At 30.3% G+C, this 27,882-nt stretch overlaps 3 protein-coding genes across 6 annotated transcripts; all 3 read right to left on the reverse strand.

Moving 5' to 3' along the window:
- Positions 1 to 5,574: 5,574 nt before the first annotated feature.
- Positions 5,575 to 7,878, reverse strand: LOC121120994 (uncharacterized). Its single transcript, XM_040715857.2, has 3 exons — positions 7,687 to 7,878; positions 6,543 to 6,887; positions 5,575 to 5,976 (listed from the first exon to the last, which is right to left on the reverse strand). Exons 1-3 carry the CDS (start codon positions 7,869 to 7,871, stop codon positions 5,673 to 5,675), a joined length of 834 nt encoding a protein of 277 aa, XP_040571791.1. The 5' UTR covers positions 7,872 to 7,878; the 3' UTR covers positions 5,575 to 5,672.
- Positions 7,879 to 8,064: 186 nt separating this feature from the next.
- On the reverse strand, positions 8,065 to 11,832 carry LOC121119910 (uncharacterized). The gene is made up of 4 exons (XM_040714738.2): positions 11,350 to 11,832; positions 10,120 to 10,479; positions 9,733 to 10,050; positions 8,065 to 8,361 (listed from the first exon to the last, which is right to left on the reverse strand). The coding sequence occupies exons 1-4, from the start codon at positions 11,523 to 11,525 to the stop codon at positions 8,253 to 8,255; spliced, it is 963 nt and encodes a 320-aa protein (XP_040570672.2). The 5' UTR covers positions 11,526 to 11,832; the 3' UTR covers positions 8,065 to 8,252.
- A 3,696-nt stretch (positions 11,833 to 15,528) lies between these two features.
- On the reverse strand, positions 15,529 to 27,025 carry LOC121119909 (uncharacterized). Of its 4 annotated transcripts, none has more exons than XM_040714735.2 (4): positions 26,588 to 27,025; positions 16,168 to 16,557; positions 15,750 to 16,113; positions 15,529 to 15,693 (listed from the first exon to the last, which is right to left on the reverse strand). In XM_040714735.2, exons 1-4 carry the CDS (start codon positions 26,851 to 26,853, stop codon positions 15,622 to 15,624), a joined length of 1,092 nt encoding a protein of 363 aa, XP_040570669.1. In that variant the 5' UTR covers positions 26,854 to 27,025; the 3' UTR covers positions 15,529 to 15,621. The 4 variants fall into 4 exon arrangements, with proteins under 4 accessions (XP_040570669.1, XP_040570668.1, XP_040570671.1 ...); XM_040714734.2 differs by lacking the exon at positions 26,588 to 27,025 and adding an exon at positions 16,620 to 16,998; XM_040714737.2 differs by having other exon boundaries at positions 15,627 to 16,113; positions 26,588 to 27,022.
- Positions 27,026 to 27,882: the final 857 nt, after the last annotated feature.

Here is a 27,882-nt window from a genome sequence, read left to right on the forward strand (position 1 = left end):
ATTAAGCCTTGCGATGAAAGAGGGGAAATTCCTTAGATATTTGGTTAAAATGTTAGCCAACTGTTTAATGAGGAAACACACCAGCCCTACTCTCTACAAGCAACTTCAAATTCAAGGACTTCTTACAATGCCACATGTGTCCATTTGATGAAAGTTTCTGGAGTGGTCACTATCAGCACTGACATTAATGATACCACCAGTAAATACCTGAAATGTAGAAGTGAAAATTTGAATCCATTACAGAAAAATGTATATCCATTAATTGACGAAATTCACACAGCAAAGCAAGTGGACTATTTTAACGGTAAATTATATGGACTGAATGAAGATTTTGTACCCTCAAAAACTATCTTAACATTTATGATTAAAAGTTCGTGAGTATGAGGACGATGTGAGCATAAATCGTCTGACCAAACTCAACTCCAAAATATTACAAACAATATTATGATCTTGCTCTACATGGTGTGCATAAAGCTGGATTACGAGCGATTGGTACACTTGTCGACAACTACAGTGCAAACTGCAAATTTTTATCCAAAGAACTACTTTCCAGTTCGCCATTGAGCTATTACATTCACTCATCAGAAGGAGAATCTGGTAAAAAATTTCCTATTTTTGATTTAATCCATAGTTTTAAGAACGTATACAATAATTTCGTAAAAGGAAGAATTTTGGAATTCCCTGAACTCCGTGGAATAGAAATTGGATCTCCAAAGATTGAAAATCTTGAGTATCTATACAACATTGAAGTCGGAAAGTCAATTAAATATGCTCACAAATTGACTGATAAAATGCTCTGTCCAAGTCCAATCGAAAAAACTAATGTCAAATCAACTGATCCTCAGTTTCATCAAAGCATTCATTGATGCCCTGGAGATGAACTCTAAAATTCATACACATTTTCTTGAAGCAATCCCTTTTCTAAAGATGATTCATAATTATGGGAACATATTGAATGTGAAATGATCCGTCACTGGCTGTAGGAAAAGGGATAACCTTCAAAATCCCATACAAAGTATGGACAAAGAACAAATTAAATTTTTGAAATATTTTGAAGATTGGATAAAGAGGAAGGAATTGAGTAAAAAAAACAGTACTTTCGAGGGAAAATTTAATTGTTGTGAAACACTCACTTTTTGTTTATACTCAAGAAGTTATTCAAATCTATGGTTTTCAATTTGTCATTTTAGGTGTTATTCAAAGAGACTTCATTGAAGCAAGATTTAGAAAATATAGAGACAGTTGTCTGGTGCAAATTACTTTTTGTCTACGAAGAGCTGCATGGAAGGGGAAAATAATATTCGATTAAGTCACTTATCAAATTCTATAAATAAAATATGTGATATTAAGTAAGTGGTGGTTAAAGAAGATCTAACCTATACATAGAAAGACTTGGTAAATGGTATGTCAATGTTAGATACTGATAGGGTAATGGAATAATATGATTATGATGACTTGATTCAAAATTATTATTTTTTATAACTAGGTAAGTAGCTCGAAACCTCAAAACATCTGGGTCATGCAACTGTTTCCCATCCAAATTATGTTCATTTAAAGAATTTCCCAATATTAATTTTGAAGAAAGATTCATGGATGATGAGTCTTAAAAAGTCAAAGATTATTTCATCAATATGATATATCGAAGAGGTCTTGTATATCCTTCAGATTCTATTTATTTAATTTTTATCGTTTCTTGGAATCTATATGAAGCAATAACGGAAAATACAGACTCCAGAGCATATTTTTAAACTGTGCTAGTCAAAAAAATATATTTATATCTATGATAGAAATTATTTATCATGAAAATTGTGAGTTTTTGATAATATTACATTTATGGTTAATATTTGCCACAATAATTTGGACTGTTATATTTTTAAAATTTATGGAACTATCTTTACTAGTTTTATAAAAACTTAAAAAATGAAAACCATATGGCTTAAACAAGAATGGTTCAAAACAAAAAATAACAAAGTTTAATTATAAAAATTATTATAGAATTATTTGGAAAAAATTGTTAAATAAAGTATAATATGACCTTTATTTATTTATTTTTTTGAGTTATTTTATGTTAATAATACAACTTTACTAGATATGATTTTGGCTCAAATATGTAAGATGGGAAAAATAATAATCAATGAGGGTCAAATAGCAATGGTGAAATAGCTTTTTAAGCCACTCTTGTTGCTCTTTCATCACCCTAATAGCAAATTGAGGAAAAGCAGTTGGTTTGTATATAACAACAGTCCAGATTTGTATGGACGTCCAAATGAGGCTTCAATTGTTTTATTGACCATCTACTTTCTCCATCATTTGTCTTGTCTCTTTCTTACAGAGAACATTGGTTTCCCTTATCCGAATACTTGGTTTGTACTTGTTCTACATTGCTATTTCCCGCTTCATTGTTTAATCCGGAAGATGTAACTTCTTCTTTTTCTGCCACAGTTTGGGCCCCACTCACTTATTCGATTTGTTTTCTGAATAGAGTATTTTATTAATTCTGGAAGAATCGTCATCATTTTTGTCTTCTATCATTTCTTCATTTCCCGGTTCATTGTTTAATCCACAAGACTTATCTTGATTTTTTTCTGCCACAGATTGGGTCCCACTTACCTCTTCGATTTGTTTTTTGGATAGAGTATACTTATGAATTCTGGAATAATTCTCTTCATTTTTGTTTTCTATCAATTGAGCCTTCATATCTTTTAGAATTTGTACTTTTGATGGAAAACATTCTTGCATGGCTTTTTTGAGTACCCTTTCATATTCAAATGTTTTAATTCGTTTTTCAATGCAATAATGTTTCATGTGTCCAAAATCAAAGCACCTTTGACATTGAAGTTTCACTCCGGAAAACTTCAGCTTAATTAAACTTCCTTGAAAGGGTAAAATTTGAGGTATATACGAATGATCAACTACAATTTCTAAAGTGTAGTCACTGTCTCATTCAATTTCTTTATAACTCTTATATTTTCCCTCAACTTTATCATCCATTGTTTTTTGTTTTTTTGGGATAGTGGTTAATAATTTCACGAAATTGCTTCAACCATTTAACCATATTTGCCCAGCATTTACTCTTTTGAAAGTATGGATAAGCATAACAATTAATTTCTACTTTCTATTAATATTACCATTATCAATTTTTTTTACTTGAAAAGTAACATCCTCAAATGAACCGTCTGTATTTTTTATTTTCATCTCCTTGTACTTTTTCAAGTCATCAATTCGATCCCTAACGTTTGTAGGGAATCTAATATAAAAACACCTAGGCGAAATCTAGAATTAACACCCGCAATGCCATGCTCATTAAAACCATATTTAATTGCTATATCGTAAATACATATCAATGTGTTTAACATTTTCTACTTTAAAGCACAAACTTTCTGCATTGTCCATTGTGAGCACAAAAGTCTCCCATGATAGTTATTATCCAGGTTCACACGATCTGTTGCATCTCTATGAATGCTGTTATTTTCCTTGAGGACATTTGAGTAATCTCTTCCATTAATCTTCGATGATTTCCTGATATTATCATGAAGTTTATGAAGAGGTTTAGTTGACATATTTTTTTAAAGTTCCGATTATTTCTTTATAATTAAATAAAGACAGTATATATAATATGTGTATATGAAATAAAATATAAACACCATAGACAATATATATGATAAACACCCTCCCAATAAGAGAGGAACAGTAAAACACAAACAATGACCTGCTTTATCCTTGGGCTGAGCCCTATAATAAGAGTTGCTCAAAATACATTTGAGTGCTATCTTGCGCCAACCTTATGTAACTACAATTGAGGCCTTAAACAACTAAAATTCATTACATTGAAAGTAGATAAAACTTAATAAAATCATTATTAAATGATAACATTTTTTAAAAACATTATTAAATGATAACATTTTTTTAAAAACATTATACGTTCATTTTAGTTAAAACAACTAATTCAAATTATATAATATTACGAATATTTCAGATAAACATATTTCTCTTCGTATTATTTTTTTTCTTCAGCTCAACAATCTTCTCCTTTTGAACTTCTAATTGAATTTGAAGAGACTAATTCATGTCTTTTACCTTTTTCATTTTAAGGAAAGCTCTATAATGGATGTAATAAAATATTCATTACCAATAGCATAATGGATAACGTAGTCAAGAAATTTATATTTCTAAGTGGATATTTTTTAATATAAATATATTCCTCCGGATATGCTGGAAAATTTTCATCAGATTTTGTACCAAAAGTAAATTACATTATATCCTCCAAATGGAGAGCTTTCTAAGGGATGAACAGCACTATATAAATAATCTTGGCAATATGATTCCATATTATTTGGCCCTAAGTACAGAAAAACGATCATATTTACATTTTTTAAGTAATAAGGAATCCTACTTTGATATTGTTCAAGATTAAAATGTTCCTCCTCAATAGTTTATAAATTTTTTATAGTGAGAAGATAGGCTTTGTTATTATCTACTGCAGAGTCTTCCAAATGAGGATCAGCACCATAAGCATTATCATGGGAATCTAATTTCATGTTGACTAGCTCTAATAACCAAAAAAAAAGTAATAAAAATACAATTTTTCTTATGTTCATTTACCTTCTCATTCCTCATTGGATTTTCTAGAATTCCATGTTTGTCTTTGCACAATGGGTGTTACGTGGCTGAATAGGGTAGAAATAGCCCAAAACAAAGCTTTCTTATCCGTTTGGAGTGGTCTGATCTTATTGGGCGTCTTTCCAAGTGATTTGAGCACAACTGATAATAAGTGGAAGGCTTCCAATTGGTCCCCTTCATTCGTAGTATCCATTTATTTAATATACTCTTATCCTTTGGAAAGAAAAAAAAGGGTGGCATCTTTGTCTCCAGATTTGCTTGAGCATTTAACAGCACTACACGAAGAAAATTTCTATCCTAATTTTGGGATTTCAGGTCGATTTATTGGAAAAATTACATTGTCTTCACAGTTAATAAGATTTGAATAAGGCCACAAATTTATTTCAGCTGATGTCAGGCAGTTTTCTTGGTGTCGTAACTCTTCTTATAGGGTTTTGTTCTTGGGATCTCAAGATACAACTTTCGAGCCTCAAAAACTGACCTCGAGTATACTGTAGTCCAAAAAAGAATAAAAACGACGCAAAAAGGGACTTCTAGCACTTATGACGCTTTTTAAACATATAAAAAGGCCAAAATACACTTTGAGCTCACTAATTTCGAATTAAATTCATACATCACACAAAAAAACGTCTACACAAGATACATACATTACACACGCATTTTCTACCAATTCAAGTTTTTGTTCCAGATCAGCTGCATTTCTAAAGTCAAAACAGCGGGATAAATATTAATAATATATGCTTAATTAAGAATTAATTATTGGTCTCCAGTTATTCAAAAAATTCCAAAATCCTTTTGGAGAATAATAAATATTCTTCCATTGGTAAATGATTTTATCATTTTTCCAAGATTTTCAGAGATTTTCTGATTTTCAAAGGAAAAATTTGACTTATTGGACTATTGTGCATATCATATATGTAACCTTTTTTTTTTTTGGAGTAAGGTTTATTTGCAGGAATTTATATTGGTATATTTTCTTCATTAACATTTCAAAAAAAGGTAAATTGTGTCAATAAATATTTGGATAATAATCATCTTCTATCAAAATCAAATTAAAACTTTTGGTAACCATTTGATACAAAATACTTTTTCTTGACATTAAAGTTTAGACATTTCAAATACTCTTCATCATATTGTAAATACTCTTCGTCAATCACTTCTACTCCTTCAATTATTTCTGCACATCTTTCATTCCCATCTTGCATATTATTTTCATCTTTCAAGCATTTTTGCTCTATAACATTGAATTTTAAAATACCCACTACTTCAGTTTTATACTTCAATGATTTATTCTTTGATGTTTTAATTATGTTTTTGAGACAATTAAAAAACATTTTATCACAATCACAATGAGCTCTAAAATAAAAAGTAAAAACATACTTAATACTATATTTAAAAATTGATATAAAATGTCTTGATACACTAAAATTGTTGATGTTTTGTATTTTATTGTTTGAAACTAAATATACATACAAACAAGCACTGGGTCTTGGTCCTTTTGTAATAATAATGTTTAAAGGACATAAAGTTTTATGTCACAAGATTTAAAATAAGTTCTAATAGTAAAAACAAAAATTGATATTTCTTTTTTATAAAAATGAAGATTTGGTCAATTTAAAAACGAAGAAAAACAAAATCGACGCAAACTTTTATAAATGAATTTGATGAGTGAACAAAAATGAAAAACGGAAGAAAGACTTGATATTTTTGTAACATTATATTCAAATTTCTGAATAAGTTTAAATACCATAGATTCTTAACGATAGTTCATAACCTTCATTTGATATATGAGAAGATAGAAGTTGACGATAATTCGTCAAAGAGTACAATTGTGTTTCTAACTCAGTTATGTTAAAAATCATTTTAGCTTGCTTTTGTATTGATAAGCTATATAAATGGTTGAAATAATGAATTATACGTACATCTTTCGACCATATGAATTAATAATTCCGTATTTTTTATGGTTACTACTAATTTTAATTGGACAATAATGATAACCCCGACAGCATCGATCCACTCTTTCATATGATCCCAAATCCTCATAATCGGTCGCAATATCCTTAAACCCGCACCATTTAGTTCCTGAGATTACTCCCAACCATAAGGACAATTCCGACTTAGATTGTGCAGTAAAAGACTCCTTACGCTCTTCATGTATAGATGAACATTTAATTATGGTTTGTAAAATAACCTGCATATTAACTTCTAGAATGCTGATTGCTTTAGGTTTGAGTTTTGCTAATATCTTATCCTTATTAGGGTCATCTCTACAAACAAAATATAGTAAAAAATTATTAAGAACATTTTAATGTATTTATTTAATTAGTGAAAGTAGAGGTGAGCTGGGATAATAGCAACAGTCCGTTTTTCTCAAACATAAAAAAATGGCTACAGCCATAAAATTTACATGACATGATTATTTTGAAAAAATCAATGATTTTTGTAAATTTATCCTTGATAAAATGGAGAAAAACTATTTTTTTGCGTAAACGTAGTTTTTTTTCAGGATCACTATTTTGTAATAATGCTGAATTATTGACTATTTCGCTTTCATTTACTATAATTCTATTAAAATTCAAAACTCACTCAGTGAGGAGAAATTTGAGATATTGTAACGTGCAGTAGATAAGGGGTATTTACAGCAAGTGTTGCAATTTCCCTTGCATCGTTTACTCGTCTATTTTCTTTTATGTTGTTTAACTTCACATCAACAATGTTTTTAGTCAGAACAAGGCTTTGAAGAGTTTTTTGTGAGTCAACTTTATCCATCAAAATGCTGATTCCAAAGTCATTTATAATATAAAGCTCATACAATGTCAATCTAGAGAAAATTAACATTTAATCATTCAACATCATGAAAAGTATATGTACTAATTCATCAAAAAACTATTATTTAATTTTTCTAACTTCCAACTCAAATTTGATATTTTTTAACTATTGTGACCATCCCTGGTGTTCAAATTTGGGGAGTCATGTCAAGGCACCTCGGAGTAATTGTGCCAAAAACAAAAAGTGCTGTAATTTGTCTCAGTATCACCTTATTATTTATTATTCAGGCCAACTCACCTATGGTTCACTCTATAGAGTCGACAGTGAGCTAGCTCATTGTTAGCCTTTTCAAAAGCTGCAATTGTTTCCTCATGATACATAACTGTTAAACTTTTGTTGTTTGCGTTTGCAAAATTTAGTAAAAAGATTATGATTAAGGCACTTATAATATTCATATTCAATGTCATAGAAAATGATAACATCAAATGAAAAAAAATTAATAAAAGAATCATATTTCGTTTTATATTAAGAATTATTTTATAGTAAAGAAGAAAAAATATGACGCTTATAATTCATAGTACAATGACATTATACAAAAAAAAAATAGAAATACAATTTTAGTAAAAATGTAATTTTTAATTCTGTTTTATTCAAATCTTATATATACAATAATAAACATTTGAATCCTCCTCCTCCTCCATTTTTTTCTGCTTAGCGACAGTTTTTATTAGGTGAACACTTATGATAATTCAATCTCTTCAATAACTTTTCAGTTAGTAACATGAATGAGAGATTGTATTAACCTGTTAATTCGTCTTGGATTGCATAAACACTAATGAGAATTCAATTTGTTCAATACTTTTTCAGGTGTAGGTTGGTTTCAGTATCCTGCTAGTTAAGTAATGAGGAACTTGACTATCATTTATCATAGGATAATATAAACTATGTATTCCATGTTCCGTAGGCCTTGCACTTGAACAATAAAAAAATAGCAGCCTAATACATTATAGATATATTTTTTTATAAAGACCATAAAATTATATTATTTGGTTTAAAAAAAAAAAAGATTTTTTGTCTTGTTTTAAAAAACTTCAATAATTTTTTTCTTCTTAAATAATCGTTAATGTAACCTCGACAATCCAAAAAAGGCTTCCCAATTTTTTGTTGCTCATGATAAAACCAACCCCGCTTAGGGTTTCCACCTTAATGAAAAAAATAAGAGTGCTGCACGAAATTATTGTCTAAAAAAAGTATTTGCAATTATTTTCTTTGAAGAACCAAACTTGTAATTATTTTTCGGATTTGAATAATGCACTGCATTACACTGCACTAGAGGGAGAGAAAGGCAACAAACCATGCAAAATTTTACGGATAACTAAGGATATAAGCCCATTCTGGGGAGAAATGAAGTAATTAATGGGGAATTGGCAACTAAAGTTTTAAAAAGAATGGAATAGCAAGAACCAGTTTTAGAGAATAGTATATAGGCAAAAATATCGGATACCACTTTTAAAAGAAAGATATCGTTTTTTGGAGAGGTTTTTAATAAAAATTGTCAATTTACGCCAAATGAGATTTTAGAAAGAGTAAGAATTTTAAAAAGAGTTGTTCTTAATAGAAGAGAAATTGGCCCTAGGGATGTTTTTTTTTTAATTATATGAAAATGATGGGAAACAATAGGCTGATAATTTTTTTAGTGGCCAAATAAAGAAAAGGAAATATAGGATTGGCTTTAATGCCTAGGCTGGAGAGATTATAAGAACAGCGGAAAAAAGAACGTGTTTCTTCTGTCAACAATCACTCAAGACATCTCAACATTTTTTATTCAAGTGTACTCATATTATTACTATAATAAACCAAGTGATTGTCTTTTTTTTTCTCTCTTTTTTTTAAATTTTAATTTGAAAATTATCCATAAAGATTTTTGTTATTTTTATACCGCCCAATCAAGTGGAAATAAATTACATAACTGCAAAAGTACAAGTTCTGTTATATAAATTTAGATGCACAAAAACAAAATTGCCCAAGGATTTTACGATAATTTCGAAGAATATTGAGTTTTAATATGTTAAATAATTAAAAGTATGTTTTTATAAAATAATAAGCGGAAATTTAGTAGTATGGAGGTTGAAAATTTGCAATATTTCATCAATTTGAAGGAATTTACACATGAAAATAGAATATGATGTTAAACTTTTATACAAGTGAGGTAACAAGGTGAGATAATTTAAAAAGTATTGATAAAAGTATACTTATATCAATATGGTAAGAGTAGGATTTATCATACAAATACAAAGTAAATTTTCCAGACTAATTCAAACTTGAAGATGATGGATTACATACTCTGGAACTGCTGTGTAGTCAATGGTCCACTTCACACAAGGTTGATCACGAGAAACTTTTTCTTCTACATAAAAGAGCAAATCAAAGTAGCTCTTCTCTTTCATCAACACCTTTGGATTTTTGTTCTTTAAGCGAGTCCCATTCTTAGTTAAAATCTCAATACAGATCTTCGGGTACAATGTTGATATGCACTTGACTGCAGCAATATTAAAATATATTTTTTTAATATTCTTTATCGCTACCGTTGCTACAGAATCATTCTTTTTTTCTGCATTATTCAAACAACGATAAAACATTGAGTCACAGTCGCAATGAGATCTAGAAAAGAAATGAGTTTTTGAATTTCTGAATTTGTTGTATAAGTAAATATGTATCCTGTTACTCTACAATGTATAGGGATGAAAGTTAAAAATCCCATAGTTAAGTTGATAAGCACTGACACTGATAGGACAATGATCGTGTGTTCGACAACAGGCATCTACATTTTCAATTTCTCCAAGATCTTCAAACTCTTTCGCAATATTTCCAAATCCACACCACTTTGTTCCCGGAGAAATCCCAGCAAAAATAGTTTCAATTTTTGTAATAGGCTTTATTTCATTATAATCTCTCACATTCCTCTTTGATTCGTCAAATTCTTGACAATATTCAAGGACAATTAGTATTTCCTTCAAATTTATTTGAATACTGTGAGCTCCTTTTGATACTTCAAGTTTCTTCAATAATTTGTTCTTCCCATCAACATCTCTATAGAAAGTTTAATTAAAGAAGAACTAAGTGTATCATATTTATCTATTATATTAAAAAAAGTGCTTTTATTGATCATTCTATTATTTTGATTCAAAGAATAAAAATCTTTAAAATGATTCCTGAATGGAACATTCCCCCAAATCAGTAATATGATTTAAAAAAATAAGTTTCGTACAAATAAGGTTTTCACGATAAATTTACACAATAAATTAGTGTAGTTTAAAGCTTATCAAGAGCAGCAAAAATAAAAAAAATGAATTGCTATAATGAAAGTTAAATATGCATATTAAACTTAATATGCATATTCAATTCGAGCACGCTTGTCATCAATTAAAAACTTCAAACGATGCAGAAAGGACTTGCAGGAAGCAAAAAGTTCCGAAGTGGGTATCATGGCACAATACTTATTAATATCGACCAGCAATGTAATGATAAAATTTTAAGGACATATAGAACTTTTAAGACAAGACAGATTGAGATCCCTTTTATGTTTTTTAGAACTTTGAATGAAATACATTTAGTTTATGTTAGTAATTTTACGTGGTATGTTCCTTCATGTGTGACCCCGATTTTAACTGCAAAATGTATTCTACCCATTCAAAGGACCTTTTCCCTGAACGTGATTGCCTCCCGACTACAGCCGAAGCAGCTTTTAGGCCTTCCACTTCCGCCTGGAAGATATCATTGCCGCTAAGGGCTGTTAAATTAATTATTAAAAGAGCTCATACACATTTATATTTATATTATTTATTTTGTTAATATTAAATTGTTAAAGTTTAAAATTCAAAATTTGTTAATTTTAATGGAACACTCCTTATGTTTTGTTCACATAATACTCAGAATAAAAAGTTAATAAATATTTCTTACTTGTTATGAACGTTGAAAAGTTCACAATTTGTTATAATGTTTCCTTTAAAAGCAACATATGCAACTGTTTTTTCAAAATACAAAATAAGATTGTTCAAGTCATTAGTTGATAACTCCACGAGTTTGATTGAGAAGAAAAATAGTATGATAGGAAATAGTCTTCCATCAGATGGCATGGCAATCAAATCTATGATTGAGTGGAATAGTAAAGAGTTTAAAGGATATTGAAGTATGCTAATTTTAAGTTAATCCTTTATGAGGAAAAATGTATAAGAATTAAATTTTATTGCCTTTAAGTATCAAATTAAGTTCTAGCTTAATTACTCCGTAACTTGAGTTTTTTTATTAGGATACTATGAAGTTAAAAGAAAATACGTCAAGTTAAAATTTTATAAATGACATTCAACACTTTTCTTATGATAATAGAATAACTTTTAATTCCCCGTTACTTCCATTCAAATCCTATTGTGATAACATTGCAAAGATTAAAACAGTTATTTTATTAGTTTAAAAACTTTATTTGTCCTAAGTACTGGGTATACAAATTATCTATGCCACCACTTTGACAAGCTCTCTTGGGCTTTTTTTTTTTGTTAAATAGCTGTTCAAACCTGCACCAGTTGAAAAAAAAGGAATCGTTTGACGAATTCGTTGTCCCAAATATTTTGAAAAGGTACAGTGTCCTTCGCACCAAGAGCGACAACTTGGACGTGATAGAGCCCAGAATCGATATGGTTGCCAATTGGAGGACATACATATGGCAGTAGGATTTGGCTCCCAGCTACACCTAAAAAAAAAAATTATCAAATGGCTCCAAGACAATTTTGACGACTTCATCTCGCTTGACTTTTGCTCTACAAATTTGACAGATCTGAATCCAATGGATTTTTGATTTTTTTAGGGACACGATCGAACGATACACCAACCGAACCTCCTACAACACCAAATACAAACTAATCAGTGGGATCAAGAAGGAATTAAGGATTTGATAAGGGACCAAGTAGAGACGGCCTGCTTGCACTTTCCGTCTCGTATAGAGGCTGGAGGTGATTTTATTGAATAAAATAAATTAGAATCCTTCAAAGTTTCAGAATCTGTTTTTTTTTAATTTGATAATTGGTTAAAGAAAAAAAGGTGTTTGAAATAAAATCTTTTTGTCCCTGCAAATAGCTTTCAGACCCTGTAGTTGCTATATATAACCATTAAAAAACAAATCTATTAAATTTTTACAATTATTTTGTATACCTGTGAATTAATAGTTCAGAAAAGTAGTTGGAGAAAATAATATTAAATTGTTAAACAGTGGATGGTAGATTATATCTAAATTATTAAATCATTATTTATCAAGACATGCTTTGTGCGAGTAAAACAATTTTTATCTTCTTTTTTCATATCCATCGTTGGGAAGGATCAATAATAAGAACGTATCAAAAACATCCATTGAAACTACGATAATTAATTTTATAAATAAATCAGAAACTAATGAAGTATCATTGCCAAAAATTGGATAGAGGAAGTATATGATAAATTAGGAATTTACATGAAAGACGGAGGAAAAATATGATACATACAAAGTATTAAGATATTATTTCAGTCGTGGAGGTGTAAAAACACCACATTGGTTATAACTGGCGCTTACTCATATGTGTTTCTACTCATCAAATTGTAGTAAAATCAAAAATGAAATACGATAATTGTACTTCACACTGTTAAATCAATAATGAATATTTAAAGAGATACATAAAATGCATATAAATTTTTATATTCATTGAATTAGTGTTGCCTCAGTACTTTTTTATTCTGACCAGTCTAGTCTTAGGACCAGCTTTTATGACTGTTGGTCCTTCGGAATTATAATAAAGTTCATCAACGTCATAAAGGATTGAATTTTATAAGTTTTAGGACTGACTTACAGGATTGAACTGCACCAAACCATGACTGAAGTAGACAGGGCAGTAGTCTTCACTCCTAAATAATGAGCGACACAATACTACATAGAATAATAAAATTAATATATTTTCATTTAATTATCCAAATTTTTATTCATAGCTATCACACTCATTGATAACTCAAAAAACAATCGATTTTGTATAGATACCTACATTTAATAAACTTTTTTGCTTCTTTTTTAGAGTTCCCGTATGACTCGAGCTCGAAAAATCTCGACTTACTAGAGTCAACAATTTTCTGAAAACTGCTCAAAATCATCCAAAATGTTATTTGAAAACTCAACTAAACTCAAACAATCAAAAATCCAAAGATTTAAGTGAAGATTAATTCAAAACATCGAAGTTACATCTAAATTAAAAAATAATATTTAATCTATATTAATACAACAAAGCTTGTCTTTCTGTCTGTATGAATATAAGAAAAAAAAGTTACTGGGTGCACTGTATATAGTGCTCCATGATGTATATCATGGAGCACATTTTGATTTAAGAAATAAAAATGTAGTCGTATTAAAGAAATATTGCAGGAGTGTGTGCCTATAGCATCAAACTTGTATACAGTTGTGATCCTGGATGTATGTATATCATATACATATTTTTGATCTAAGAAATAATAATGTATTTGTATTAATTAAATATTGCAGGCGTGTGCATGTATAACTATTTCTGTTTTATTTATTTATTGGTTTATTATGTATATGCTCATAATTAATGTGCATTTTAAATCTATGTTAAAATGTGAATTAAATGTAAGCTTTGATATATTAAAATGATTTTTTTTGTTTTATTTTTCAGCACTCTTAAGACTTAGTATTCATAAGTCATTCTAACATATAATTTTTTTTTACTTTTTCTAATGTTGAGGTATATTTAGGATGAATAAAGTAAAAAAACAAGTCTAAAAATGTCAAGAAGAAGTACTTTTTGTAGGTCAAAGTTGTAAACGGGTCATTTTGAACCGTAAGAGGAATCGAGGGTTAATGAATGAGCTTGAACTTTACTCACTTTATGACAATGTCATAAGACAGAGGATTTATTATTCATATGGTGTTGTGATATAATGTATTGATGATCAGTAAATAATATAATGTAATAGAATGGTGTATATAAAAATATTAATAATCAGTCTTCATTATTATTATATCGTTCTATGCAAAATATGGCGCAGTTGGTAGGGTATTGAAGATTGAACGAGAAAGATTCAAGACTGCATACGAAAGATGAATTGGAAGAATAAAAACGAATTTTGATAGAGAAGTTCAAGATGTCAGAAGAAAATTTATCGGGCGACGAAGATAAGAATGATGATCCGATAATGACAATGAAAATTTTGACGGAAGAGCAAAAACGAGCTCTTAAGGAGTTGAATAGAATAGATAAACAAAACCGTGAAATGGTGAAAATGAGCCAATTTTGTATGCTCTATAACAAAACTACTCAACTGGAAGCGTTGTGGTCCCAAACTAGAACTTCTTTGTGTTGTGGTTGGACTCAATGCTTCAGAATAAAAAATATTTTTTTATAACATGAAAGTCTTAATCACAAATTTTTGAAACCAGGTCCTACCCTATGTATAGGACAATGCTGAGGCTTCATTGAGAGGGCAGGAAAAATTGTTCCTTATAAAAATTTCCCTTTACAATATAACTACATGTAATTTTGCCGGAAAAACATTCGCCATCGTAAATTTTGTCACATACCTTTTGGGCTCTTCGAAATATCGCCGCATCAAAAATTTCTGCCTTTTGTAATTTTATATTATAGGTTCAAACTGTACCTTAAGTATTTACTGTTCATACATTCATTTCTTTCTATCAATGAAGATTTTTACATTTCTTCAAGCACCAAGTAGGACCAAGACTATGAGTATGGAGTAACTAGTCAATTAATTATTTCGAAATAGACTTATGATCCCGAATTTGTCACTCCTTTACCCTTATAGATACTATTTTTATTTTATTTAATCCCTATTTACCATTTTTCTTTTTCTTCAGATCTATAGATAGCTGACATACAATGTTATACACTAAAAGTAACGTTCAAACCTAAAATATAAGTCAACGTAAAAAGAAAGCGTATATATCATGTGTTAAAATATCCAAGAAGGGAAATGCCCAGAGGCGAAAATGTTGGTGGAAAAGTTATTGGTCACTCTAACGCATGACATAAGACGTCGTACCTATTGCATACAGTGGAACTTGTCTAATTGAATCTTTCTACGCCATAATGGTTGAGTAGCCCTTTAATTTATTTTAAGGCCTTTCACTAAAATTATTGAATGCAATATTCAGATTTTACTTGTCGATATAAAATAATGTAAAAATTAAATTATTTTTTTATATCTATTATATTCTTTGGTTTTTGTTCCATAAAAGTTCTGAATGCATTGTGAAGGCTAAAATTCAAGTTTTTATAACATGATTAGTATTAAAATCGTTTTTTGGGACGCACTTGAAAATATTTAGGCTCTCTTGACATATCAACAGTCCATTTAATACATTTATCCGTTCGTTCATTATTGTTGGAGTTTCCATCATTGCTCTGTCCAAAATTGAAAGATCGACGGAAGCGATGTAAGGGTATGTTGGGCTGCCTATAGGTACTAGTAGCCTCATGTATTATGACGATCCCTTCCTCATTCATGGACTCAAGGCAATGAACAGGAAACTTTGGCTCAATGCATTCGATACCAATAACATTAAAGTAAATGTTACCAATTGTATGAGCCTTTTGCAAAGGTGTATTTGTAGAATTTTCTCCTGTCACTAGCCTTTTTAGGCAGTTGTAGAATACATTGTCGCAGTAGCAATGGGATCTATAAAGAAATATACAAAACAATTACTTTTATTTGAAAATGAAGGCTTATTACTTGGTATACGGATGAAAGTTAAATGTTCCATAATTTGATTGAAAGGCCTTCACTTTGACTGGACAATGATCATGAGCTCGGCAACATCGATCTAACTCCCCTTCGTCGCCAATATCATGATAATTAACAGCAATGTCATTGATTCCGCACCATTTTGTTCCGGGTACGATACCTGAGAATATACTCTTGAAATAAACGTCCTCAACATCTTCATCATCCTTCGTCTCTGGATCTTTTTTGATTATATTTGTAGTTTCATTTGGGTTTAAGACTTTGTCTAGGGTATTGCATGTATCTATAATAGAGGTCATCTCTTGAAACGGGATTTCACGAATTACATCAGACTCCATTCCGAGACTTTCCAACAAGTTGTTCTTAATACTTTCATCCCTGAAATATGGATAAATATTAGATAGTTAATTGATTTAAAAATAATTTGCTTCAAACATTACACAATTTTAAGAGAGCAAAATTTGGGTAAAGAATCATTTTTAAATTTTGGTAAGAATATGAGACTTAAAACACGACCTTGGTGATGTATTTGTGCATGTTCTAAGAAATGAAGGGGGAAAAATCTAGTGTCAAATAAGTTTTGTATTTTGGTTAAATTAGATTCAATTGGAGGAGTTTGGGACTCTAATGTCGTGATGTTATTCAATATGTCAGTTTGATGTTGAGTTGTGATGGATGTTGCACTAATCAATTGAAAAAGCTTGTTGAAAAACATGGTTGCAATATATATATATATTGAACTGATGCTAATAGATCACTTAGCCTAACAAACACGGATAATTCACTACTACATGACGTATGTCTTAAAAATATGAGGCACTAAAAATGAAGAAAAACAAGTTATTGAAATATATGTACATAACATATTATTATAGATCCGAGAGAACATTTAAATTTGTGTCGTAGAAGTACGGGTCAAATTACAGGATAGCTATTTTTGAATTCCATAGTAACAATATCACACCAAAAAAAGTACAACTTTGTTTATTTCACGCTTTATTAAAGGCTTATCTTCCATATTTATTTGTAAACATTTTTGATCGGCTCATTCAGGTTTAACTCATTTTAAATTTACAATGCGACTGTCTAAAAAAGCTTCACTTCATATGTATCTATGATAGTTACCAAGTGGTCCATTCAAATCTGAACACTTTGAATTTTAAACTTCAACAAGATTTAATTTATTAATTAACGGTAGAATTTCAACAATATTACTAATATACATGGATGTGTGCCTGAGCTCTCTTAATCATTAATGTAGTCACCCTTAGCGGCAATGATGGGTCCCAAGCCGCAGCGGAAGTCTGATGACCCTCTGCAGATGTAGTCCTTTGTCATGACGTCCCAGTGCTGTCTGATAGTGGCATTGAGGGCCTGAGTGTTTGGATGAGGACACTGCATGCCTTCTCCTCGACGTGCGCCCAAAAGGTTGGCATAAGGTCTATAGAGGGCAAAAGTGTCAAAAAAGAGTTCAAAAGAGTTTTGTAATAGAGGATATGGGTTTCTTTCATTGCTGGTATCAAAAGTGGTCTCTCCACCCCACATGGCTATTTCAATCCACTTTTTTGATAGTTCTTTGGACAGTCTGATGAGAAACCCCTAAGTCTGTTGTCAAGCATTATTGTTACAAAAGTATACAACGGTATTCCTATACCAAGAATTGAAAGAGGTATGTGCAGACCCCCAATTCTTATTGAAAGCAAACATCTTGATGAGGGAAAGGTTTATAGACCTATGGTAGACCACTTGTGTTCAAATCTAAAAATGTATCTGCTGGTCAATGTTAACATCGTCCGGAATCCTATGTTTGAGAAGTATAACTACTTCATTTCTGTATCTATCGGCTTTGATATTGCTTTTATCGTCCATTTGAGGATAAATAGGTAAATTACAACAAAAATTACATTGAAAAAATAAATCTTGTTTATGATATAAATTGAAGTGTCAATCTTTATTTGTACTAGTAATTATATTTGTCGTTAAACATCAAGGGATGGCTTAAAAAATCCACTTTATAAATGTATATCAGTTTAAAACTGATCTTACATACAAAATACTCTCATGATATTTGCATACTGTGTACAAAAATAAGGCACGGTCATAAATCATATAGAACTGTTTCAAAATACCGTTGATGTAAATATTTTCTTTTTTTAGGTTAATGATATTCTCTAAAAGTTTTGGGTATATTGGGCTCTAAATCATATCCAGAAAAGGAGTTTATGGATGTTTTACATATTATGAAATTGCTTATTTTTGTATCTCTCAACCTTTTATCCAAAAAGACTAAAGAAAAATGTCCCAAAATTATGTCACTAATATATACAAAATTTGTACACTGTATTTTTTTGTCAACAGTCGATCCGCTTGCTCCTTTTTCCTAATCAGTTTTCCGAGTCTTGATTGGTTGAATAAGGATACACATGATTGGTCAACTCTTAAGGTGGGTTTATACCGTGTTTGGGCCTTATTTTTTTAAAAATCTGCATAAAATTATCTTGAAACTTTAATCATTTTCCTCTTTATTTTTTTAACAAGAAATAATTATATTACGAAACTTAAGTAACATTTGTTGACTGTTATTCTTTATTAGTATTATAAACGTTGATTTGTAAATTCAAATCCTTAGTCGATAAGCAGAAAATATTTTTTATTTATTGAATTAGAAATATTCAAATATTTGGAGAAGATTGGTCATCCACAGTGACATTAGAACAAAACATGTATGCATAAGTACAAGGGTTCATTGCCCTCCTTTTTAACAAACAATATTAATTAAAAAATGCATTTTTATGGTGTAATCAAGATGCCTCGCCTAATTATGGATTAAAACTAACACTCCAGTTAGCTATTAATAAAGAAGGGATAATGTAGAAAAGGAAAATATAATTATAATCTTTTCCCAAAACTAATATTCTTTTCGATGTAGAAGGTACTCCTTTTTATAGCAGCAATTAATTTTCTCCTTACAAAATTATTTAAAAACTATTAAAATTGATCTCCAGGTTCTCGAAAAAATACCTCATGATTAGAGTTGACATATTTGTAATGAAAAAGCCACCTTTAAAATTAGAAAAGGAAAAACAGTTGTTACGGGCCCCCTTCTTCTTTTTTTGTTCATTATTTTATAGGACATCCTAGTGGTAACTTCTTTCTCTGAAGCAGAGGCGAAATAGTTCCTTTTTTTGGGGGAGGTTCAATCGCTTCCCCTCACAAAAATAAATCAAATTCTCATAAAATAAATCTATTTATAGAAATTATTATATAACGGCCGGGATAATTGTCGGGGCTAAGCCCCCTCCCCCAAAAAAAAAAAAAAGGATAACAACTTGCAACATCTTTGCTCTGAAGAAAGCATTATTGCCTATCTTTTTTGTAAATTGTTTTAAAAATGTATAATAAAATAAATACATATATATGGATTAAAATATAAGTACAATATTTTCACTAGACTAATGCTATTTCAAATTTAGAAAGTTCTCCTCTTTATAACAGTGATTCACTTGCTCCCCCAAAATCATTTAATAGGGAGCTGATATTAACAAAAATCTGAATTCAGTTGTACCCTATGTCTATCTCCCGCCATTTCCTTTTTGCTCTACTTTTAAGTAATTAAAAATAAAGAAAAACATTTCATTTTAAAGTTTTAATTATTATTATGTACATACATTTTTTAATGAGAAAAATTAAATTAAAATTTTGAATTAGAGAAAGAACCCTTACTTTTAATAAAAAGATAGAGTACCTTCAAAAATCTCTTACTTTAAGTTGTGTTTTTAATCAATATTTTAAATTATTGAAAAAAAAAAGGTTTTTTTTATACCTACAAAATATAAATTATCCAATAATGAAATGGAATATTATTCAAATCTATTTTTTTTTTTTTTTAATTAATAATAAGATCTACATTAAAAAACTATATGTAATTATAGTTACTATAATTAAAACATAATTTAATGCTTTTTATTCTAGGATTTTATTTTTAATTTTTTTTTGATCTACAAAACATAGACAGTCACAATATCTTAATTGCATCATAATATGATATTAAGTATCGAGTAATTCGTATTATGATACTTATATTGATATTAAAACAAAGTAAAATATGATACACTGGCCTATTTATCTTTATGATATTGAATTAGCTTACCTATACAAGATATATCTTAAGTTAATTTTACACACTGAATGTGCTCATTTTCCTATTTGTAATAATAAATTTATACGACATGGGACTAAAAAAATGAAAATGCGCTCATTTTTTATTGTATAATGATTTGAATTAGTTACGTCAATCGTGCGTATTTTTTAACTTGTCCGCTTTTTGAAATTTCTTTTCCTTACCTGTTTTCATCATTATTTAACCACTAAGTAGTGAATTTCCTTTTCTAATACATTCAATTATATTCAAGAGCTGATTGAACATTCATGTACACACATAAAATTTGTTACTGTGATATAATTAATTATAAGTGTCCTTATTGGACTCAGAGAAGAATTATGGATCGAAAGGTCGTAGTAATTCTTGCCGATGTCTTTGTATAGTTCCTCCTCCCTCGCTACAGCTGATTGTAGTTGGTCTAATGAGACTTCACGACAACTAAGCTATGAAATTGTTAGGATTCCCCTCCTGATTTTCGGTTTCTTTTTTTTAACATGCCCAATATACAAACGATTTTCATCACTACATATGATTGCACAATTTGCTTGTAACCACATGTACTAATTTCTTACTAGCACGTTTAAAAATGCACTAATGTTCTTTTCTATACATGGAACCTATATTGTCTTTAGAGAAGGGAAAATGAGCGCATTGGGCGTTAATTTAGACAAGCAAATTATACAATTGTATCTTTGCACGTTTAAAAATGCACTTTTTGATAAGAATTCTTGTAATAACTAGTTGTAATCCTTATTGATGTTATGTTTTTAGTATATGTAACACAATTTATTGATATTATACCACAATACCCCATGATATCTATACTCTTGGACAGCCCTTGTAATTAATATGCACTAAAAAAATCAATTTGCAGTCTTTCGAAAGAATTTTTAAAATTTTTAACATGTCCATGTTCATGTTTATTAAACATAAAACCAAATAAAAAAATATCATTAGAACTAAAGTCGATTTTACGAGGAGTGGAACGAAGGCAAAGGTAAATGTGCAGTGCCCTTTTCTTTTATTTTTGAATTTAAGGATATTGGTTTTGAAGAAAATTATTTTTTGAGTGGTGCTTTGTGCGTTAAAGTGAGAAACCTAGGCAGGGGCGGGTTTAACCGTGAGGAAAGACAAAATGCATAGATCATATTTTTATTGTCGAGATGACATTTATTTATTTATATTTCATTTTTTGTCTAATGACGTTTTGTTATACAATATATTTTTGAGAGATGACAAAAAAGTATTTTCAATATCTCTTTTATGATGATGATTTTCTAAAAAAGACATATTTTTTAGATCACGTTTTTTATAAAACATTCATATTTATCATTCCAAATAATTTAAAATATGTGTGTCTTTATTTCTTATAACCAAGTATGGGTAATTACTCCCGAATCACCATTTCTATCAAAGCCGGAACTGATAAAAACCCTAAAAAAGTTGATGCATAGCGTTGTTTCCAATTATTTTTATATATTTATTTATATTAAGAATGGAGACTACAATAAATTACGTAAGAAGAATCTATTTTATGACCAAAGTTGAAAAATTCAAATATTTATGGGATTGTAAATATTTATTTTTAAACTGACAGGTAATATAAACAGAATATTAATCTATATTTCTTCATAGAATAAAAAGAACAGTATGATATTATTAATTATTTAAATGGATTATTGTCCTTCTCGTTCGTATATTATTTTTTGAAAGGTTTAAAGTCATTTGAAAACTTCCAAACATTTCAAGGACAATTTATAAATATAATTTTTTTAAAGTCATTCCTATTGTATTTATTTATTTCTTTTTTAAATTATATGACTCTCCCATTTATTAATCACTTACAAAAATATTAAATGCACGATGGGAAATGATGATATAGAATATTTCTCACAAAGGATGTAATATACAGGGTTCGGAAGCAAAACCTGGACTGAATGACTGATTTTAGAAAAATGTCAATAATTTTATTTTTTGATGCATAATTTTGAAATTTTTTTGACAAAATTTTGAGGCCCGATCTTTGTGAACATTTTCACTCTATATGGCCGCCCTCAGCACCAATCACAGCCTCCACACGGTGGCAGAAAGCCTTGCAAGAGTTGATGATGAACTTTTCGGACAAGTTGTTCCACTCCTTCACAATGGCAACCTTCAGGGAGTACACGTTCGGAGAAGATGTTCGGTTAGTCTCCTTCTCCAAAGTACTCGACCCAGCAAAGTCCAACCGGGTCAAATCTGGTGAAGATAATAGCCACATGTCCTTTGTCCATAAATCAGCCATGTTGTCGGCGCAGAACTTCTGCCATATGGCCGATGTGTGTGAGGGTCCACCATCTTGGGCCAACACATAGTTGTCCTCTAGGTAGGTGGCCTTGAGCCATGGCAGTATGGAGAACCTCAGCAACTTGTAGCAGGGCTCTTGGCCGATTTTCTCCACAGCCTTAAAAAAGAAGGGAGACATCTTCTTGCCGTCGAACGCCACGACCCCAAGAACCATTGTTTGGGCCGGATTTTTTGTATGGAACACCCCCCTTGACCTCCTCTGGTGATCCCCCAAGACAACGGTCGTTCCGACGGTTGCAGACCTAGTCCAAAGGGAAAATATTCTCGTTAGAGAATTTTTTTACAGTGGATCCATTTGCCTTGATCCACAGACGAATTTTCTTGCACCTCTGCAGTCTCCTTCCGTCAACAGGTGGCGTGGGGTCCTTGTGTAAGACAACTCCAAATCCTCCACCACAGCCCTCCTGATTGTCCCCTCGTCCATGACATACTCGTTAGAGAGGCGATTCATGGATTTTTTGGGATCTTCCTTGATCTTTTTCTTCAAGTCCCCCAGAAACTCAAAATCCCCCCATCCCATGATTTTATATGTCTTATATTGCCTCAACTATCGAGTGGCAAATATCTCTCTGCAGCCATATTTGACTTTAAACACAAATATATCACTGAATTCATAACCGATTATTTTTTAAATTTAGCTTAAAAATTAACATTTAATAACAATATGGTCATAAAATATACCCATAAATTAAATGTGAATGTCTGTGTATTTGTGTGAGTGTATGTTTGTGTGTGTGGATGCTCCTCATTTAATCATGGCTGAACCAACAGATGGATTTTCCCGATTTTTTTAATGTAGATTCTAATTACCCCAGAAACGGATTTGATGACAATGTTTTTACTCTCCAGGGCTCTTGCAGGATTAAAATAGCGTTTTCAGCATTTTACCTGTACAGCCTGAGGGCCAGGCTGTATTTTGGATATCATAAGAGTTCTTTGATGCTCAGAGAAAAGGTGGTGAAAGAAGTTAACCTGCCTCGGGGACCAAAATCCCACAACCCGTGTTTGAGGGTGTATTCTAGCCTTTTGAAGGGGTTCTTAGTGCTAATAAATGTTACGGCGGTGCAGTTTAAACTCCCTTGAGACCTACTACTTCACTTATACAACCTGAGAGCTGGGGTATATTTTGGGATATTAGGAGGGTTCCTTGATGCTCAAGAAATGGGCAACAGAGAAATTTAACTTGACCTGGGTCCAGCACTACACTTGCACAACCTTTGGTCTGATATATATGATAGAAAACTAGAAGGGGTTCTTGGTGCTTAGAAATTCGGCGGCGGTAAAGTTTAAAGTGTATTTCTCCCCAGGACTTCACACACATGATCTGAAGATGGGGTTACATTGGGGTATTAGGAGGTTTTTTAAATGATCAAGGAAGCGGCAGCGTAAAAATTTAGAAAAAAGAGAAATTTAACTTGACTCGGGCAGTTTACCTCTACTTAATTAATTTTAATTTATTAAGGTCCAGGGCAACCCTGGGTAAACCTACTCTAGTATACTTCAAAAATGTAAATAAGAATAAAGTTTTAGAAGAAAATAAATTAGCATAAAAAAATACTTCGAGGTTGTAAATTCAAAAAATGGGTCAAAGCTCAAGATTTGCTGCATTCACAAATCTCAAAGAGTATTAATGTTAATCTAGTATATTGAAGCACAACTCGTAGAAACTTATAAAAAAATATTTCAGGGATGGCAAAATTCTCCACCTGTCAACTAGCCCCTTTTCATCCTCGCCTATTGGATTTATTCGTCACTTTTGTTCGTTTTTTGTCCGGAGACATAATTACACCAATTCCATATATTTTAGACGATATATAAGTGCTTTTTATCAAATTAAATAATATTTTGATCGATAAAGAGTTTTTCTTTCTTTTTTTACTCCAAAAACTCTCTCATTTGGGTTGTAAATTATAAGAATTCTGGGTATTTAAAAAAGAAACGAAAAATTAGCATCGTAATAATGACAATGACAAAAATTGAAGATTGCTAGAGAGCAAAAGAGTGTAGCTGCCATGGCGTTTTATTAAACCAGCTGGGAGGTGGAATTTTTTCGAAATTTCTTTTAAATTTTTTTTTCAAAAAATCAATTTTAAAAATTAAATTTTTTGGAAATTAATATCAAAATTAAATTCTAATATTAGATTTTTTTTAGTAATTAAATTTTGTAGAAAAAAATTTCATAAAATTTACGTCAACTTTAACAAAATTATATTTTTAGAAAAAGTTGAAAAATCCTCAGCTCATTATAAAGTATAATTTTTTTTGGAAAAAGAATTTCAAAACAAAATTTTTTGGAGAAAAATTTCAAAGTTCATTTTTATTGAAAGAAAAATTTAATTTGTTTGGAAAAAAATTTGAAAAATTAAATTAAATTAGAAATATTTAATTTTCTAGTAAAAAGGAAAAATTCAATAACTTTGGGGGAGGGCTACTCCCCCTCCAGCCCACCTCTTACAGACGCTCCATGTCCCCCTTTGTATCAGGCAAGGGCATAGGCAGAAATTACTCAGTTTTCAATCCTCAATGTTACTTTGAGTCTAACAGAAACTTACACTTATAAATCCTCAGCAAATCCTAAGTATTACTCTCCTTCAATCATGAACATACACACTCGTACATAGAATTAAATGTTATTTCTTCAATAATGAATAAACAATCATACCAGCTTTCAAAAAAACACTGTTTATGTAGGTTACTACTAAAAATGCTTATGATTAACAACCCTTTTTTCATTGTTATGAGATTTCTTAATTATTTCCATCAAATGTCAGTAAATTATGATTAAGAACCAAGATTCTTGTTAGTATTAGTTCAAAAACACTTTTTGACTCTTATTTGTAATTATGCTCTTAAAATATGGAATGACTGTATTGTAAAATATGTGAGGGAAAAACACTCAGTCAATTACCTATAAGAATGTTTCACCTATATCCTTCCATGCTTATTTTGTAGCATTTGATCGTATGATATCTATCAGAGTTTGAATATAGTCAAGGTATCTTTTGTTTCGCCCATTGATGTCCAAGGTATTTAAACATAAATATTATTACTTTAAATGAATAACACAACAGGTGCCTCTACAGAGGGTAGACCCGAGGACAGTAGCTCCCTCCCCCAAAAAAAAAAAAAAAAAAATGAAGGAATTTTTGTTTTTTATTAGAAAATTTACTATTTTGAAATTTAATCAATTTTTTTTTTTTTAATTTTACAAAAAATCTAAATTTCTGTGAATAACTATGGATTGTTCATTTTTTCTTCTAAAAATTTTAATTTTTTGTGAAGTTTTGTTTATAAATTTTTTTGTGAATAGCAGTGAATTTTTGAATTTTTTCCAAAAAAAATTCTTAAATCAAACACCCCACTCCTCACCCCGCTCCTCCCCCCACTCCAAAAAAAAAAAAAAATACAATCCTGCAGACACGCTTGCACATAGGACTCCGGCCTTTGTACTTAAGTGTGAAGAATTTTGTAATAAAATCGGAGTTTATCATAAAAATATGCTACATTGTACTTTAAGGCTAATAGACATCAAAATAAGGATTATACGATGTCCCAATGTTTATTTTAACAAATATTTAGACTTATTCATGAAAATAGAATGTCGTATGTAGTTATAATTATCAGCAGGAATGTTTGTGATATTAATCATATTGTAAAATGATCAATCATTATGTGATTAATTTGATTAGATTGGATTTAAAATCATTTATTATTATGAGACAAAGGTGCTATTTTTATTTTGGCTTGCAAGACTCTTACTGACACTTCATAAATTTATTATAAATATAACTATCACACTCAATCATCAAAAAATGTATAAATTCGTCAAAAACGAATATCATCATAACTTTGTTAGTTCCACTTCTAAGAAGATATTGATTATAAAAAAAAAACATTTACCTCGATTCTGCTAGGATAAGGTCACATTCAACAGGTTGATCATATCGGTATTGAATTACAGCAACTGTTTGTTCATGAAATAACGTCACTTTTTGCAGCCTCTCATCTCTTCCTCCACGTAACCTCCTTCCATCAGTCCAACCAATCACATTCAGCTGAATGATTGAAAGAACTCCTATGCTAATCAATATGAACATTCCACTTAATTGTACTTTGTACAAGGATAAAGACCTTTTGAATAGAAGGTGTAATACTTTATGTTTCATGGTAGTAGTCTGATAGTTTTTGTTTTTTTTCCTGATAAGTGCCCTCCTAGAATAGGTTTATCCATAGAACCATCAGCGGACGCTTTTTTTGCGCGATTCTTCTAGTGTGGTAAGTAGATACAGTCTTAAGTAAATATCCAGTTTTCATTTCATGACCATGAAAAAACCATTCCACTTTTTGTCCTCTGAAATGATTCATATTTAATATGTATGAGCCTTGTATAAAAAATTACATAGAACTTGTGTTTCTCTCTCGAGATTCTTGAGGGTTTTACACCTACGAGAAATTTCCGAGAAAAAAATATTAAATTTGCAAATCTTGCATTTAATTATTTGACAATACACTTGAATCCTTTATGTCATTCATTTAATACAAAGTTGAATAGATGTTGAAGATTCACTAGATACAAAATTTTTAACGGTATTATTTAACGGTTTTTACAGTGCAAATAATGTAGACATTAATAAAATATGTTGTCCAACAAAGCAATTATGAATTACCCAACAATGGAATAATTAATTATTACTTCAATTTTTAATGTAGGAAATATGAATTTGTTTTGGGATAATTCACGAATGGTTTAATTTTTTTTTCTTTACAAATATAAAGTAATCTAGAATGGGCATTCGGAAGGGTGCAACCCTCAGCCTCAAATCGTTCCCTCTAAAAAAATATATTTATTTCTCCTGTATGTTGATAATCAAAAGTTTGACATGTCAAACATTCATTGACCTTGTTTTAATTGACATAGATATATAGTGGCTTTAATATACATACAAAATATTACTAATTTGAGTTAAGGTGGGTTATAAATGATAATTTTGTGGGAACAAATCTTCTCTAGATATCATTTATCAGGAGCGTCCGCGGGGGTGGGTTGGAGGGGCTACAACGTGAAAATAGGGGTACTGCTTTTTTAAAGATTTATTTTCCATGAAATAATAGTCATTCCAGCAAATTATACAACAGAGCAAAAAGAAAAACAATAATATTTGAAATTTCATTCTTAAAACTTTTTTATATAAATT

This window comes from Lepeophtheirus salmonis, chromosome 6 (genome assembly GCF_016086655.4).
Source record: "Lepeophtheirus salmonis chromosome 6, UVic_Lsal_1.4, whole genome shotgun sequence".
In the NCBI taxonomy this organism is placed as follows: domain Eukaryota; kingdom Metazoa; phylum Arthropoda; class Copepoda; order Siphonostomatoida; family Caligidae; genus Lepeophtheirus; species Lepeophtheirus salmonis.